Genomic DNA, 19,265 nt, shown 5'->3' on the forward strand with positions numbered 1-19,265 from the left:
TTTAGACAGTTTAAGGTAATTTTGGGGCACTGACATCTCCAAATAATTTTAATTTTCTCAGACGATTAAAGAAACCCTCCCAAAGACTGTGATCTCTAAGTGAAAAAGCCTTAGCACAGGGCTTTGTTTAATTTTTGAGGAATATAACTTCTAGCCCTTGAAAACATTAAAATAAACTTGAGTTGTTCTAATTCCAGTTCTAGCAATTTGTCTCCTAAATAGTTTTCATTATATGGCAAGCAAGGCTACAGTCAGTCATTAGTGCATCCAGCAAAACAGGAAAGGATTATTTATTTCCTAGAGTAGATATGAACTAACGATCTCTGAATGGAATACCATCCTGCACGAGGCAGGCTGGAGACCCAACTGCCCATATTCCTGGCAGGATGTTCTCTTGGTAGTTCCCTCTTTACTCTCAAAGAAAATTAAACAAATTTGGTTTGCAATTATCGCCTTGAAGTGCAAACTAACCATGTTTATATACCTCTGCTCAGTCTTACGCCTGGTAAGAAAACGAGCTACCATTTTCCGTTTGGTTTTAATTACTACTTCTTTTAAACAAATAAATAACTTGCACAGGGAATAACTGCCTCACTCAAATTCCACTGATGTCTGTGGCAGAACAGGAAATTAGGCCTATGTATTCAGGGACCCCAAGCACTGCTGTAACAATTAATGTATTATTCCTTTTCTCACTTCAGCACGAACCTCCTCCCACTCTACATGAACCAATACTACTTCTTTTTAAGCCAGATCATACTGCTAGTTTTTATATTTAACAGGACACCATTGGCTGAAGAGCCAAATAAACCTGAACCATTTGCAGAAGGAATACCTTAATCTATTTGGACTCAAACCTAACTCCAGAATAAACAAGAATAGCTTTTTGGAAGGATAATCTATGTAGGAGAGCTGAGCTGATCTTTACAATGCATGCACCTACAAAGGGGGTATATTGCCAAACTTTGGGGGACGGGGTCAGCATCAGCAACTCAGCATCTGAACATTTACGCTGTAGTATAGGTCCCCTATAAACCTCTCAGCCAAGTCATTAGGATTCACAGCTACTGTTTTGTTTATCACTAACTCCCACTTAAAAATTAGCGACTACCCAGGAGGTTTGTACGGATAAACTAATAGCATTGTCAAGCAACAGATTTTCGGTGATCTGGATGAGTCAGTTTTCTCTCAGGACAGATGCCAATATTTTTCTGCAATGCTCAGTGCTTCCTAATTAATGCATCACCAGACAGAAACATAAAGGGAGCAGGAGCTCAGAAACATTTAAATGTGAACTATTATTATACATCCCCCCACCTATCCCCTTATGTTACTAAAAAGCAGCTAGTATTCTCTCCCCACTGTCTCTTACACCGGCCTCCAAGCAAAATTCCTCCAAAACAACACTCCTCCCAAAAGGGAGGAGTAAGAAAACAGGATCTCCTGAGATTTTTAGGGAAGCAAACATCACACAAAGTATTTAACTAAACTCATCCACACAATTCATTGTATACTAGACTTGCCATGCTAGTATATGCTATAAGGGCAAGCAAGTGGAAGAAAAAGTGCTCAGCTGGAAAAACCAAAATGCCTTTTACTACTGAACAAGACTTTTAAAAAATGTTTTTTTAGCACCTCAATAACATTAATTCTACTTATTGCAAAAGCACAGTACATAATGTTACTAGGAATAGAAAAATAAATTGCTTTACTATAATTACCATGCCAGAGGCTTACCTGTTAATTTGTTCTTCAACCGTTCAATTTCTTCATTTAATTTTTTAATCTCTTTATCACGGCTTGTACTTACTGTAACACACACTGGACCTTGGAGGTTCTGCATTGTCTGTGTAGATTCTTAAAATCAGAAAAGAAAGGAAAAGGTTTTCAATAAAATACATTCCCAGTTCCTCCTAATGAGCAGAACTAAGAATCCAAACAAATATAAACCACTAACCTTGCAGTTTTCTGTTCAAATCCTGCTTTTCTTGCTCTAATTTCCGTATTTTCTTTTCATAGCCTTCTATTTGTGAAGTGTTCTTTAAGTCACGCTGCACATCTGTATCTTTGGTTACAGTGTCAGACTGCATTGCACTCTTTAGAGTGCCTCTATCAGATAAAGAGCTGAAAACAAATACATAAGTTGGAACATTTTAATAAATACTCACAGCAGTCTACAGCAGTGACATGCTGGGATTCCACCAAATACACACCTTAAAGTTACAAAAACAATTAGTGCAGTAATTGTTACTGTTAAGACAATTGTCAAGGTAGACAAAGTTGTTATTCCCTAGCTACTGTGTATGCTGCTGTAGAACTACAGTGTCTGCGTTCAGGGCTTTGATGATGTGGATGTACGTTGACTTTACAAAGTGTCTGAATGATTGAAAGTGTCAACTCTCCCATGCCAAAGGTTACTACTGCCTGACAGAAAAGCAAGCAGGCAAGCGTGCCTGCACTGAGCATGCTGATGAAAAAATACCCAAAAGTTTAAAGTGTGACAAAGATAGATTTAAGTTAAGCCACATGATCTCACTGAAAAGCATGAGATGTGTGTACTGGGTTCTTTCTGAAATAGTATTGCATGGGGTAACACACACCTCAGCAAACGGAAATAATGGAGTAACAAACAGGGCAGAATAACTTTATGATCAGACACAAGTATACATTTGAGGGATCTCTGAAGTCAGATGGAGACCATTTCAAAGATGTGCAAAGTGAGCCACTTTGTCCATGCTCAGAACCATCTGTGTTAGCTTAGCTTACCAGCAGGACTTTGAAGCAATAAGCTAATCCTGGACTACTCCTGGCAGACATTAACATGGACAAGACTTGTTCTCAGGCTCTGAATGCAGGAACAGCAAGTTTGTACCTCATTTCAAGTGACACATCTAGTCCCTTAACTTTCATTCATTTCAAATAGATAAAATATTAAATACACAAGGATCTAATCTTGGCAAGCATGATCAAAGTATGTTCATCACTTGAAAAAAAAGGGGATAAAGGTTTTTCTACAGGTACACCTATGGAAATCAACCTTTCCACATGTTTACAAAAATGAGAATTTACTAGAATTAGCTGCAATTGGGAAGCAAGTTTAATGAAAAACATATCATTTGCTTACCTATCAGTTGTGTATGTGAACCCAACGAATGGTAAATGCAATCCAGAAAAGCCTGTATGAGAACTTGGTGGCACCACATCCTGCATGAAAAGAACATGCATGAAAACCCCAAAGAGAACCCCTACAGAGCTAAAGGCATTTGATTTAGCCTCAACAGTTAAAGACAGACAATTAAGGGAAAGACTTTTCCTAACATATACCAACTGAAACTGGCAGTTATGCTCCGTTGTACAACATTCCATTGTCCCTGAACGCACTTTGTTTTAGATTAGGTCACTTAATATAATGACCTGAATTTAGGAGCCTCTTGAACCAGCACTTGAAGGGCAGCATTTCAACAAGGTCAAGGCACAATGCAATCAGTAAAAGAAAATGTGAAATTTCAATTCCCTAATTAAAGTGACCTGACACCAAAATGCCTACTGTTTTCATATGCTAGTTACTGTTAGATATGTAATCAAAAAATGTGCCCAAAGGTCTTCATTTCTTGGAATAAAAGCTGATGAACAAATTACCACAAAAGCCCTCTGCTTCTCCTGACCCGAGTCTGTAAAATACTACACAACAGAAACAGAGGAAGGGAACACCAATGTCCCCACTCCAAAACCACAACCTCCTGGTTCTTAAGTCAGTGGAGAAGTACCAGCGTGAGGTCTCTCACCTGGACAGCTGTGACTACAAGCTGCATGGGGAATATATGTGTATTTCTAAAGACAGATATATTTATTTTTTTCATCACTAAAAAGGAATCAATCCAAATACTAGCTCCTTGCAAAGGTAAACTAAAAGGGCAATTACCTTTTTTTTTTTCCCCACCTAAATATGTTTTAACTTTGACTGACCATGTAACAATAGTCCGTTTTGGCAACTGCTACCATTTAGAAAAGCAGCTCACAATTTCTGACAATGCAAAATGTCAAAGGGATGAAAAACTTGATTTTTTCACATTCAAAATTACTTATTTTTCATCTCTTACATTACTTGTTTTGAAATAAGTTCTCACTACTACCTCACAGTGCAGCAAGGTTGCACACTTGCATTAGTAATATTTAAAAACAAAGACTCACTGGATTTCTTAATACATCATCATCTACATCAAAGTTTGAGGTGTCAGAAGGACTGCTAACATCTGGAATGTAAGGTGCTTCTAGGTTTCGGATGTTATCCCAATTAAGTCCCTCAAAAAATGCATGAGACTTAAAATCCTCTATTCCATTCTGTCCCAGTCTACGCTCCCTGCTGCAGATAAGTCGCTGAATAAGATCTTTTGCTTCTTCAGATACATCTGTAACATGGGATGGAAACTGAAATCGTTCCTAGAAAACAAAACAAATAGAGAAATTTTTAGAGAAGGAATCTATTACATTCAATAGTAGTTTCAAAAAGAACATGCTAAATTACACCAATGAAACTGTTAATTAATAATAAAACGCTGTTCTTCTAATTCCAGCAAGCAGTGGTAGAGCATAATGCAAAACATTCGGTGACAGACTTTTTGTCTTAAAATGGATTTTGAGGACAAGTAATCATTTCTCAATTTCTATAATACAGATCTGTTCAAAACTAACTGCAATTACAGTAACTATTTGAAAAAGCAGACTTTTTTTTTTATGACATACAGGAATTTTGACACACTACGATATATTAAAGATCATACAATAAAGGCAGATTCTCACTGGTATTCTTAGTCACAGACCCACTACCTCCCGAAGATGTACTCCTTGAGATTTTATGATTTCAACTCTTCAAACCCCATGATGGTAGTCAATTCTTTACAAAATGTTGTTCTATTTAAGGATGTATTCTTCTCATTTATAGGTTAAATAACTGTTTTTCTCACCCAAATCTAATCTACATTTAGCAAAGACTTACATTATCATAAACAAAAAAACGATCTAAAAATTGTACTTACCACTAACATTTGAAATTACTCTAGATAAAAATTGGGAAAAACTTTTCTGTATTTTAGCTTGCTACTACTACCACTGTATAGTCAGGAAAAGCTTTTTGGTTTGGTTTTTTTTTTTTCCCAATAAAGGACAACAGCATGTATGTACCTTTTGTAATACAACTTCTCGAATTTAAAATGAGATTAGGGACCAAACCAGCATAAATGAAATTAAACTTTAAGCTTCTGTTGAAAAACATACAATCGTATTGATTGTGTATCCAAGTAAGATTAAAATATTAAGTCTGCAGGATAACAGCTTCAAAATTCTTCCCAAATAAGTTTAAGAGCCAGATAGCCAGAGTTTACGCTGGTTACATTTGCAACCAGTTAGCTCACTGAAGAAATTAAAGCAAGAGAGAGATTAATATTCATCACAGCAAGGGTGTCAGCTCTGGCAAGGATTTCACGTCTTGTCCATCACTGCTTCACTGTGAGAGCACAGCATTGAAAACACCAGTAAACTGCACTCATTCTGGGGAGAAGAAAATGCAACAATACACCCTATGCAACAGCTTCTGGCTGCCTGGGATGAGTATGCACATAAACACATCCTCTTAATATAGCTCTTGAAAGGACACCATGAACTAGTTTAGTTTACTCTTCTCCAGTGTTCACAATGCACAAAATGCACTGAGAAATTCCAACACTTCTCTGCCACTTTGACCCTGGACAAACCCCCGACCTCATGTCCTTCATGCAGCTCAGCTTCATGCTCTTCTACCACTTCCACTCTGGGCAGCTCCCCCCGACTCATGTTCTTCATGCAGCTCATGTCTACACTGGTTGACTTGCCTGTTCCCCTTTTTGTACTCAGTATGACAGAAAATGTGCACAGCTGTGTAAATAATGCATTACTTCATTTCTCTTGCACAGTCCAGAGGAAACTTTCAATGCGCCTAACACAAGATTTGGCTTTAATTTCTATTTTGTGATGAGTACTTAGATTTTCCAACAAGAACATTAGCATTTAGAGAGAAATTCCAGTATGACAAAGGATTAAATTTCTGCAGTTCAGAGAGACAAACGCTCCTAAAACCTGAACCAACAAACCTACACAATATGGTCCTATAACATCATCAAAAAGCAAAGAACTACTATCACTTCAATATCTTTAAGTGATAACAGTTTCTCTGTAAACATTATGAACTCAGTGAATACATAGAGATTTAACATAGCTCTTACTTCATGATTCATAATCTTTCCATAGGTTTCCACTAATGACTCTGCATAAAAGGGTGTTTCACCATACAGCATTTCATACATGCAGACACCCAATGACCACCAGTCACATTCAGGCCCATATTTTCCCATTCCATCTTCCATTGCTTGCAGTATCTCCGGGGAGATGTAGTCAGGTGTACCCACGGCTACAGATGACTGTACCTTAAAAATAAGGCAAATATAATTCTCGTAATTTTTATGGTTCTCTCAGCAACTTTCTCACTCACACACTAGTATTTCTGCCCAGGACACATGATTTTGGAGAAGTTATAAAAGCACAGCAACAAAATAAATATTACGAAAGTATCAAAGACTTCAAAGATTAAGTTCCAGTCTACTTCTACATAAAATTGGTTAATATATTTTATTAGGAACACAGTAGAAACCCAAAATAATCACAGCTATTGTGAAAGCAGAAAGACAAGAGGAGAGTATGTTTTGCCTTTGTGTCAGTTTGTATTTTAAAACTGCAATTGGCTGCCAGAAATTGAAATGAAAAACTAGTAAATACTGAGTTCAAGTCCTATGCCCCAATTTTACAGTTTCATTTGAAGATCACAAAACAAAGTCCTTGGGCAAACAGAAACAGTCCCCCTATTTTTATTATGTCAGAAAGTGGTTTAACGCTTATTGCATAATGTGCAATTGGATTCAATACAGGGATAAGGTGGGGAATTGCCCTGTGGCCAAGTATTATGGAAACCCTGACCATCAGGGCAGTGGCAGAGCAATTCTAATCTCTAGGAATATGTTCTCAGGCTTCACATAGAGTTCTAATGGCTCCTTCCAATTTATTTTGCACTTTAACATGTTAAATCCGTGGCAGGCATTTTATGATTACAGAAACTCAGCAAGACCTGAGTTTATGCCAAAAACGGTGAACAATGTTTCATGCCGTATGTTGCCAGGACTGACACCCATGCAAGCACCCTAAACTAGACAAACCAAAAAATGTCACGAGTGATTTAGCTTTTAGGGGTGTATTCAATCTGGTGCACAAGATGCCCAATTACCACAATGTTGCTGTTCTATTTGTAAAAAGCATATAAACCAAATTGCTTACTAATTGTAGAATCATAGAATCATTTAGGTTGGAAAAGACCTTTAAGATCATCAAGTCCAACCATTAACCCACCACTGCCAAGCCCACCACTAAACCATGTCCCTACACATCTTTTCCACACCTCCAGGGATGGAGACTCAACCACTTTCCGGAGCAGCATGTTCCAGTGCTTGACAACCCTTTTGGTGAAGTAACTCTTCCTAATAACCAGTATAAACCTCCCGCAGCACATCTCATCCTATCGCTTGTTATCTGGGAGAAGAGACCAACACCCACCTGCCTACAACCTCCTTTCAGACAGCTGCAGAGAGCAAGAAGGTCCCCTAAGCCCCCTCTTCTCCAGGCTAAACAACGCCAGTTCCCTCAGCTGCGCCTCGTAAGACCGGTGCTCCAGACCCTTCACCAGCCCCGTTGCCCTTCCCTGGACACGCTCCAGCCCCCCCGTGTCTTTCCTGCGGCGAGGGGCCAAACTGGACACAGGATTCCAGGTGCGGCCTCACCGGTGCCGAGTGCAGGGGGACGGTCACTGCCCCGGCCCTGCTGGCCACACTGTGTCTGACACAAGCCAGGATGCTGTTGGCCGCCTTGGCCACCTGGGCACGGTGCTGGCTCATGTCCAGCCATCACCCAGCACCCTGAGGCCCCTTTCCACCGGGCAGCTTCCCAGCCTCTGCCCCAGCCCGCAGCGCTGCCTGGGGCTGGTGTGACCGTGCAGGACCCGCACGGAGCCGGGTGGAACCTCCTACAACTGGCCTTGGCCCATGGATCCAGCCTGCCCCCATCCCCCTGCAGAGCCGCCTGCCCCCCAGCGGGGCAGCGCTCCTGCCCAGCCCGGTGGCCTCTGCAAACCGACTGAGGCTGCACTCGATCCCCTCGGCCGCATCGTCGATAAAGAATCAAACAGGACTGGCCCCAGCGCTGAGCCCTGGGGAACACCACGTGTGACCGGCCGCCAGCGGGATGTAACTCCGTGCACCACCGCGCTCTGGGCTGGGCCAGCCAGCCAGCTTTTCACCCAGCCAGCCTGCGCCCAGCCAAGCCCTCAGCAGCCACTTTCTCCAGCAGAACGCTGTGGGAAACGGCATCAAAGGCTTTACCAAGGTCTGCGTAGACCAACATCCACAGCCTTTCCCTCATCCACTAAGCGCGTCACCTTGTCACAGGAGATCAGGTCAATCAAGCATGACCTGACCTTCATAAACGTGTGCTGGCCCGGCACGGTCATCTGGCTGTCCTGTATGTGCTGCGTGACGGCACTCAGGATCATCTGCTCCATAACCTCCCCTGGCACCGAGGTCAGGCTGACAGGCCTGTAGTTCCCCAGATCCTCCTTCCTGCCCTTCTCGTAGACAGTGTCACATTTGCTAACCTCTGTTCACAAGCAACTGGGACCTCCCGGGTTAGCCAGGACTGCTGATAAATGATGGAAAGCAGCTCGGTGAGCACTCCCACCCGCTCCCTCAGCACCCTTGGGTGGATCCCATCTGGCCCCATAGGCTTATGTGTGTCTAAGTGGTGTAGCAGGTCACTAACCACTTCCCCTGGGATTATGGGGGCTTCATTCTGCTCCCTGTCCCCGTCTTCCAGCTCAGGGGGCTGGGTACCAGGAGAACAACTGGTCTTACCATTTAAGACTAAGGTAAAGGCAGCACTAAGTATGTCAGCCTTTGCCTCACCCTTTGTCACTATCTTTCCCCCCACATCCAATACAGGATGGCGATTCTCCTTAGCCCTCCTTTTGTTGCTAATGCATTTATTCATAGAAACTTTTTTCATTGTCTTTTACAGCAGCAGTCAGATTAATTTCTAGCTGGGCATAGTTAGGCCTCCATTTTGAATGACTTATACTTCAAGCCTGTCATGGCTTCTAGGTTCCTGGTCACCTGTGATTCCAAGACATAAATAATGTCAAATTTCTATTATTTAACAAAGGGTCTTTGGACAGTTCACAAAAATCCCATGAGGACTCAAATGGCCAGTAGGAGAAAAGATGAAGGACAGAAATACATAGCAAAGGATAATAATAAAACAAGAGGATGAAGATGTCAAAAATGTTTTTATAAGTATGTTGAGTTGTACTCTTCCCTCAATTTTTAACAGGTCAATAAGCTTACAATCCATCACCTCCCTCATGTACACTGGCAATGTCTAATAGCTTTAGGACCAGCAGCTCACTTAAAAGCTCCCACTACCAACATCCCAGTTAAATTTTGCTTCATACATACTGTGCCATCTTCACTCATTTTCAGACAGGACCCAAAATCTGCCAGTCGTATGTGGCCGTTCACATCCAAGAGAACATTATCAGGCTTTATGTCCCTGTTATAAGAGAAAGTGAAAAGATTTGACTGTATACATCATTGGCTCTGTTTGTAAAGATTAATCTTGCACAGAACAGGAAAGAATTTTATGTTGGATACCCACTGATGCATACTCTTTTTATTGCACTACTTACAACCCCCTCCTCCTCCTGCCTAAAACTTTGCCCACAAAATTGAAGCCTTGGATTACATCAGATTTTCAATCTCATCAAAGTTGAACTCTGAACAGTCAAACAACCAAGCAGAACAATCACTGTGAGTCATGCCAACTGTAACAGATAGGCAGTTCACTTCAACATAATTTCAAGATTATATGCACCACAATATACTGTTTAAAGGGAAGAAAGATAAAAGAGGAAAGGCAATCTTTTAATCTCATGATTTATGCCAAGATTTGTAACTAACTTCTTACTTCTTATCTAGGAAGTTTTTTTCCTGCTTCTCTAAATTTTATCCAGCATTGCTTTTGGCCAGTAATTTTCATTTGCTATTCAAGACTTTCTACACGCTACTGCACAGCACATTTGCTTTTATGAATACCTGAAGACCCTTGCATCCTGTGTACATGCAGCAGTTACTCTAATAAGCCACTGAATTCCTCCAGCTCTGGGATTAAGGCAATGCCATTTCAACAGGATGCAGTAACATTAGAAAGCTTCCAATATCAAACTGTGTCTTTCCTGGTTTTATATATATATTAGCAGGGTATAAAATGATACATAGAATTTTAAGGCTACTAAATGACAGGGAGCTAAAACTCCCATTTCATTCTAGCTCATTACTTTACATTCCTTTTTGATATCAGGAAGGTAGCCAAAAAGGATTTACTGAAAAGCATGTTAACTGAATTTAGTCAACCAATTAACCACATTTTATTTCATCACTTTGTACTAAAATTCACACAAAGTATTAGTAAAAGATCAATCCTTCAGATAACTTAAGACAGTCCTGATACATACTATGCTCTTTGTTTTTTTTTAAATTAATAGCCTCAAAATATCCCAAGTGATTTTTAAGAGCACCTGGCCAATATGTTTGGGAGGCGGCAAGAAAGGAAGAGAGAAGAGCAAGTGCAGAAAGCAAAACAGCAAAACCAGCTCAGTTATCCACCAATTCCACAGGCAAAAAAAAACCATCCATGTCTTCCAAGGTAACATATACCAGTCTCCTTCCCTTTCTTTAGCCAACACTATCCAGGATCAGCTCCCAACAGCCTAGCATATCATCATGCCTTTTTAGAATAGTTATCTAAGCTAGCCAAAAAAGATAACCAAACCTATAAAATGGTCATCTTGTGTTACTTAGGGTTATTTTAGATTTCATATTTATTCAAATAATACTACCTATTAGTACTAAATAAAACCGCATGTGCTTTACCTTAGATCCACCAGTCCTGTCGCACTGTAAAACAATGTGGTTTTTTTTTTCAAATGGGAAGATCCAAATGCCACTACATGTGCCCAAAAACTTAAAAATTGTACAACAGCTTCAGCTTAATTTTTGAGGAAGAGAGCAGAATTACTAGGAACAAGGAAAAAAATGTGCTCTAATACACCTTGCTACATAGATGTGGAAGCTGACAAGGTCTGATTTTTAAGGTGCTGAATTCCACTTTCACACTTGAGGAAACTTACGAGAAAAACCATGATAGGTTTAACAAAGGGTCCTCATGTGTAAAAATCCTGCCAATCTGATAAATCTTTTCCAACACAAACTTGAATTAACACTTTTTAACCAAGGGCTAATGCTTTGAAATTAATAACTGAAACTTTACTAATACTGGTGCTCATTAGCAGTATTAAGACAAAATAGTAAATGCTAATCTATGCCTGTCAACATAAATTAAATGCATACTTAGTTGTTATAATAAAGAAAAATATGCACTAACCCAGAAAATCAAATCATCTCGCTATGTTTTCCCGATAAATTCATTCATCATTTTCTGTTGTTAAACTCATTCCATACATTTCAGTTCCAGATATTGTCAACACTTTCTTACAGTCCCATAACCGCAAGCCAAGCTCAGCAGGTGCAGAGGACTATTAAAACTTATATAAAACTATAAACCAGTTTGGTTGGTTGGTTTTTAAAGAACACTGCTCACTGGGCCTTCCGAAGCATAAGCCAATCCCATCCAACACATCTGCATGCAAAGTAGAAAAGCAGAGATCTCGCTTGCCTAAGCGAACACTGCTTCTGTTCAGAAAAGCTTAATGCCTCGTCTCTGAGCTCCACTGTTTCCTATCTACAGCTAACAGGTCATATAAGCCTTTAAAGGGTCCTTGAAATCCTCTCCAGAGCAATCATGCTTCCTCCTAATCAATTCCAGTTGCCAAGCAGTAATTTCTTGGGCATTCATACATCTCCTATTCAAAGCATATGTTTTGGCCTCAAAGCCATTCATTCCTTCTGCCACCAACAGACATTCATTCAGCCCCATTCAAAGATGTAGCTGGTCAGTTAGTCAGGCCACCTTCCCGAGAAATGGGTGCAATGGTGCCTCTAGTGAACTCTGAGTTCAGAACATTTTAAAATCCCCACACACTGTCCATGTTTACTCACAGGTGTATTACAGAGTTTATCTTTGATCTTTTAAGGTTTTGAAACAGCTATCAAAGTCCAAACAGAAGAGTTCAAAGCATTATAGTTTGAGATTTCTGTGTCTTTTAAACATTAATTGTAAATAAAAATCCAAGAGGAAGCCAAAAAATGAGCATATAAAGTGTACTCTACCTTCCTGACCTGCTTCCTCTGACAGACAACAAGGAATATTACATACTTTTAACTACTTACTACAGAACACAACCTAAGTTAACATGATGGTAGGCACTGATCCGGAATACACATCCTTGTGCAGAAACAATTAAACTGGCACATGCCTACTCATTCCAAAAACGGTTTGAGGATGATCTGAGGTAAACAGATGCACTGATGTTATCATGGGCTTACTGTGCGTAAATTTTGCAGAATGCCTAAACATTTGCAGAGAATTCAAACTACTTTAAACTTCTACACTGGCTTGGACAAAGGCAGACAAATATTCATTAAATGAATTGAGAATAAGTCAAGAAGCATGATTAAAAATAAAAGCTTTAGTAAAAAGTTAGATAAAGGTCACTGCTTCTAATACCAATCCATCAAAACTTGATATTCAAATGTAATAGCTTATACAGCTATTATACAGTATATAATAAGCAAGTACTCACAGTAGTTTGCCTGTGGCTACAGTGCCCATTTGTATACGTAGCAATACCTTTAGGATTAACTTAATATAACTGTACATATATTTTTTGCCAAGTGAGACAGTATTTTACCTGTGCACATAATGCAGCTCATGTATGGAATGTATAGCAAGCACCATTTCACCAATGTAGAACCTAGCCATATCTTCAGGAAGCTTGTCTTCAAACTTACTGAGAAGTGTCAGTAAATCACCACCAACATAGTAGTCCATCACTAGATACTGAAAAGGGAAAAATAAAGCAGTCAAGTACAGAAACACAGCTGGTAAAAAAAGAAAAAAACAGAGTTCATTAGGCAATCCCTGAAAAAAAACCTTTCACTGATTTTTTTTCTCCCTGTGCCTGGGGAAACCAGTCAAAATTTGTAATCTTTTTAATTACTTTTATTTGCTTATTTAGTGTAAAAAGGTATCATATTCCTTTAATACACAAGAAGGATGACACATCAGTATTCAGTTCTTATAATAAAAAAATAAAAAAAACAAGACACGACAGCAACAAACAAGTAAATCAGTGTGAGTTTATTTCTGTTTTATCTACAGTGTCACACAAAGAAAATGCTCTCGTATCACCAAAATTAATGGAGGTTATCAACCCTTAAACAGGGCATTTCCAGATGATGCAGGAAGAAAAAAACAATAGTTAAAAAGAATACTTAATGCAATCTAGTCCAAAATATATCTTTTATTACTACTTTTACTTTTGGCACCATTTTAATACTACTAGTTGTTCCAAAAGTAGGATTCATCATATCAACATCTTCAAACACTCATCTTGGCACATGCCACATCATAGATGCATAACATAGCTGGCAGGACCTTGATGACACTATAGATTAGGGATGCCCATGACAAGCTAGAAGCACTGTCAAGCCAAAGGCACTACAGTGGGAAATATAAAAATCAAACATTAATGCCCTTTCGAATATATTTCAATGAAAAAGTAAACAGCCTCCTAGGCCCATCAGCCATTATTCTATCCACGGAAAGGACCAGCACAGACAGGGTAATGTGAAAGAAAAGGACTCTGACTTGCTATTTGTTTCTCATACCACATAAAAATAACTACGGTTTTAGTTATTTCCTAGCAGTATCTACCTAAATACAGACAACAAATAATCAAGTATGACTTTATCCAGTACTACCAGTCCTGAGCAATTTTGTTCACTGCTTCCCAAAATGATTTGATACCTGGTTTTAGGAATAACTTTACTTATTCTGGAATTAACTTTTCAAAGCAGTCATCTTATCTTTCTCCTCAAGGTAAAGTTACCTACAATCTACTGTCCCTGCCACAGATTTATCTTCCACAAGGGAAGCAAATTAAAGAAGATAGGAACCCAAAAGAATATAAAGTGCAATATTAACCATTCCCTCACTCTCTATTGGCTTAGAAGACTGACTCCAAAAGGCATAGGTTTTGATATTTTTCTCCATCTTATTCAAAACATAGCTTAACCTGACAGGAAAATTTCATCACTTATGTTGAAATTAATCAGCTCATATTGCGCAACCATCAAGGAATTTTAAACATGTGTTGTAACACTGTACACATGTAACAATTGTGTTTGAAAACAAAAGGCTACAGATAGGAAGCAGCGATCTTTTAAAAGGGATACTGTATTAAAAGTATTCTATCACACATTCAAGGCTAAGAGAGCTTCTAGAGCCTTCTGTGGGAGCTAAAGTATCCTGCCTAAAAGACAAGGTAACACACTTTCCTCAGCTCCCACAGCATTCATTAATCAGCAAGAACTCAGCTGACTCATGAAATGAGGCACTTGGATCAGAAGAAGATGATGAAGCCTCTTCTGTAAGAAAGTCAAATTTTACTCATCTCCCAATTCACAACGATCTTCTTGCCAGGAGGCACTTCTCCCTTCACATGGGGTTAAAATAAAGGCTATTCTGATGCTGAAATCTGAGGTATCACATTTCTTCCAAGGAAGTGACTACATCAAACACAGGGAGAGTAGTTGGAAATCAAAGGGGAAAAAAAAAAAAAAAAGACATCAAAATACTCTCTCATGAATACTCAGAAGCCTTTAAAAGGTTGTCAGCAGGCAGACACACATAAGCCTTTCTATGTGAATGAGACTGGAAAATAAAGTTTGTCTGTTAAGTCACAAAAAGACTAACAGATCTGAATCTGGAAGAACTTCAGGTACCATGTATGTTTCTAATATTCATGGACTATATTTTACCTATACCATACGGGCTTCAGCAAAAATCACCAAAGGCTTACTTAACCTATCTTGACTCAAGCTGTCTCTACGAAAGCTTTCTAAACCCCACACTAACATTTCCATGCAATGTCATTTAAGAACTGACTGTTTAGAAAACACTACCACGTGGTGTATTTGCCTCTAAAATATTTTAAAACTACAGGAGCAGAACCAGAAAATTAATTCCAGAACAGAATTTTTGTAGAATTTTGTGTTTCTTGCTTATATTTAAGTTCTGCATCATCACATGCTCTACTGATATTAAATAAAAGAAATAAAACGCCAATTACTTTTAAACCCCAATTACTTCTAGAGTCTCCAAGGGCAGCTACTACTTTTCTACCTTAACATCTTACCTTCTCATTATTTATCTCATTCTGAACCCTTTATCACGCAGCCAGAGGAGGATGGCAAAGCCCTAGGCATTGGAAAGACACCAAGGTTCTCTTTCTGCTTTGGGATTAGCTTATATGGTTTTGCATTTTTAAAAAATCACTAATTTGAATGCACAAATATCACTAGGAGCAGATACCAGAACCTAGAGCTTTCTTTTTCAGAGGACCAATGTCCACTCCAGGCTGGAGAACCAGGCTCTCTTGTCTGTTCTTGTTTTGTTCTCAGCTTTGCATTCCCACTCTACAAGGATCAAGGATGAACAGCATGGCTAAAAAGTAAACCAATCTGCCCAGGTTCTAACACGGCAGCACTCTCTCAAGATGTGATAAAACATGGCTATAAACTTCTTCAAGCTGAGCAGAGAACTGAAGAGAGATCTTTTAGCCTCTGGACAAGTAAACCACTAAGATAGTACGGAAGAGAACCTTCTGCTCTGTTTTTTGGATGAAAATCACACTGAAAGGTGTTTCACTTTTTCTTCAAGCATCATTTACAATAGAGTGACTGAGATGCAGATACACTCCATCTGTGAGCACCAGACACAAGATGGATGCTGAGTAACAGACCAAATTGGAAGGCAGCATCTTAGCACATGCAGAACTAGATCTCAGGCATGCTGGGAATCTGCTGACTTTGCCTGCCAGGCAGAGTTGTTGCTTTCTTAGATACTGGATCTCAAATTAGATGCTAGATCTCTAAATTCTGCTGTCAAGTGAAACTTCAACATCTAAATATCTTCGGGAACTTCAGGAAAAGGAATGTATTATATTGCCATAGCTTGCTTGGAACAGATTTGTGTAAGATGGTATCAACACCACTATAGCCCTCTCTGTACTGTCATTACTACTGCTTGCTACCTTGCACAGCTAACAATTTTTTGTTAGGTAGCTGCATTCTTACAAGCTACTTGGAAATATGTTACAGGATCTTAGGTTATTTATATGCAAGTCTGAAGGCTCTTTGGTTCTGAGGGGATTTGCAATTACGAGCTATCTTCATGAGGCAGTGCCACAGATAACTAAAATTTGAGAGGTTGAAAATCTCGATTTATCACAATGAATTCAATGGACATAAATGAGGGTCTAAGACCTGACTACTTATTTGCTTGTGATGTGCTTGTTACTCTGAAAATACTTTTAACATGACGGTCAAAATGATTTGTTTTGTTTCAGCACTTGTGAAAATGTTTGAGTATTTTCTGTTTCATATGCCTAGTTCTTGAACTCATTGGCAGCCTTTTATCAATACCTTTTTATTATTATTTATAATCATGAGTTGCTTCTGCAGTACTATCTAAAAAGGTTAAGAAGGTGAAAACTTTCACATTACAACTATGTCAGTGAAAGAAATAGTAGGTTTGCAAACCCAGCCTCAAGCAGCCACACAGAAGCTCTATGGTTTAGTATAACTGCAATATGTTGGGGCTTTACTGACTTCGCTCCTGACCACTCTCTCTCGACTCCCATGACTAAGGTAAACATAGCTTATATGTTATAGCTCTAGTAACCCATCATTAAAAAAAGTAATAGGAATAATGACTTTCTTTATAAACAGTTGCTGAAGTCTCTCAAACTACTGAGATGACCAAACTGCTACTTTAAAAACTTATTTTATTTAAATATTTTTAAGAAATAGGCTGGTTTTTTTCTTCAGGCTTTTAAAACACCAGTATAATCAGTTTTATAAATAGAGTTCGCCATTTTTAAACAAAATCTTGCTTCAAAAGACATTCTGAAAGTTTAAAATAAAATTAAAATACTTCTTACTCTGACAGAGTTAATACCTCTCAAATTATTTAGTCACAGCATTATCCAATATTTTATGCAAGGTAGATTAGTTAATTTAAGGTGCTTAACTAAACCTCTGTATGCTATAGTACTACATGACTTTCTCAGTCTCCTGGAGTTAGTCAGTCCCTTTCAAGTTTTTCTTCAAGGAGAAAACAGGAGTGTTGAAACACCACTGCAAGGCATGAGGTGGACTGATTTATTGCACTAATATCCTTAAATGTACTAAAAATAAAGTTCTTTCATAACCTAAAGCTTTTATTTGCTGATGAATCAAACATACCAAATAGTTCTCATCTTGAAAGGCATAGTGCAATGTAGTAATCCACTGACAATCTCCATTCACCAAGACATTTCTCTCCTCTCGGAAGCAAGCTGTCTAAAGGAAGAGAGAGGAAAAAGCCATTGTCAACATCAACAAGTAGTTTTCACAGGATGAATATATATGGATGTTTTATGGGATTATTTAAAATTACTGAACAGAGGTCTCTGTTCATTGGAATTCAGTCTGCACAAGTGACAAGCCAGGGAATCTCTGCAGGCTCGTAGTCAGGCATTCAGTCACGCTAATCCTGACTGCGACCTTAAAAAAACAAAACCCCCAAAAACAATCGACACACAACACACACATCCACAAAATGCCCACAAACCAACACTGAATCTTTGTTTCATAATGTATTTTTAAAAGCCAGAAAAATGACAACTTGTCACTGCAATCTGTAGCAGAAAGAACATGGCTTTAGGAAAGTAAGCCTGGTTCTTCTGAAAAAGATCTTTGTGAAAAGAGAGTTTCACATATATACTTTTCTTCCATTACAGTTCCAGTTCCAGACACTGCCAACACACTATAGGAAATAAGAGATTTTACTATTACTGTCTTATCTTTGACAAGCATAATACATTTTCATTTTCAGTCTTTCCTCTACTTCAGATAGCACACTGCAACACTTCAGAGAAGCAAGCTCTGTGCAACAGGTTTTCTCAGCATCTTTACATAAAACCAACTTTCATAAACTTCAAGTGAGTCATCCTTAATGAAAATATATTAACGTTTTCATTGGATCAGAACCATCAAAATGCAGATCTGACGATTCTTCCACTACTCTCAATTCAGAGAGCCATTGCTAGGATATTCAGTAGCTGCAGATTCAAGTGTTTGGGTTCCAGACACTGATGGACTTTATTTTTCTTTTTTGTCATTGCCACTTGTCCAGATGTCTTAGAAAATGTACCATGGAAGGCACATGCCCAGGAAGCCAAATCCTTACCATATACTTATCTTACAAAGGTATCTCAACCATTTTTCCCCACCAAGGAAGCAAAAGCCAGTTTACATTCCTACTGAAGGCAACCGTACTGTAGCCGCACTGTGAAGTTAGTAATTATTGGTGCAGAGAGATGTCAATTGTAACTAAACGTTAACTGACAGTGGTTTAACGGTTTATGAATGCAAGGCCAAAGTATCACTCTACAAACAGTTTGGCAGCAACAGCAGCTCTAAGTAATCCTACTCCCTGCCCTCAGCACCAGAGCACAGCACTTCTCAGTTCTTCTGGCACCACAATGTGAGCAGGCTGCCAACACAGAAAACTAGTTTGTTTATTTTCAAAGACATCAGTTCCTTGATCCAGTTCACTGTGCAACCTCAAATAGCCAGGGAATGTTATGAACACTTCAAAACCAGTAATGCTGCTGAACACTTTGCATCATGAATTCAAAGTATAAAACACTCTTTCTCTGCTTACACTAGCTTAAAAGGCCTTGAGACGTGCCTTGAAAAAGCATGACAGGCTACCTAACCAGCCAGTCAGGACTTATTTGGAACTGTCAACAGTAACATACTAATGACTATGTAATTTGCTGTCAGAACAACCAATACAAATGGTCCACCTTATCAACATAAATGCCGTATCTATTTTTGCTTGCAACCCATTTA

General features: G+C 39.0%; 1 protein-coding gene across 14 annotated transcripts in view; it reads right to left on the reverse strand.

Moving 5' to 3' along the window:
* The window catches only part of CDC42BPB (CDC42 binding protein kinase beta), a 98,654-nt gene that overhangs the window by 36,613 nt on the left and 42,776 nt on the right, over window positions 1–19,265 (reverse strand). For all 14 annotated transcript variants that reach the window (XR_008822900.1, XM_056345170.1, XM_056345166.1 and 11 more), the window contains exons 4-11: window positions 17,613–17,708; window positions 12,995–13,143; window positions 9,585–9,678; window positions 6,258–6,458; window positions 4,192–4,440; window positions 3,125–3,204; window positions 1,958–2,124; window positions 1,738–1,857 (exon numbers count right to left, since the gene is read on the reverse strand). Coding sequence is in view for 13 of the 14 variants with exons in the window: in XM_056345170.1 (XP_056201145.1) it covers window positions 1,738–1,857; window positions 1,958–2,124; window positions 3,125–3,204; window positions 4,192–4,440; window positions 6,258–6,458; window positions 9,585–9,678; window positions 12,995–13,143; window positions 17,613–17,708 (1,156 nt within the window). In the remaining variant the exon portion in view is untranslated. The remainder of the gene's footprint in view (window positions 1–1,737; window positions 1,858–1,957; window positions 2,125–3,124; window positions 3,205–4,191; window positions 4,441–6,257; window positions 6,459–9,584; window positions 9,679–12,994; window positions 13,144–17,612; window positions 17,709–19,265) is intronic.

The sequence above is a fragment of the Falco biarmicus genome, chromosome 7 (genome assembly GCF_023638135.1).
Source record: "Falco biarmicus isolate bFalBia1 chromosome 7, bFalBia1.pri, whole genome shotgun sequence".
NCBI classification, from domain to species: Eukaryota; Metazoa; Chordata; class Aves; order Falconiformes; family Falconidae; genus Falco; species Falco biarmicus.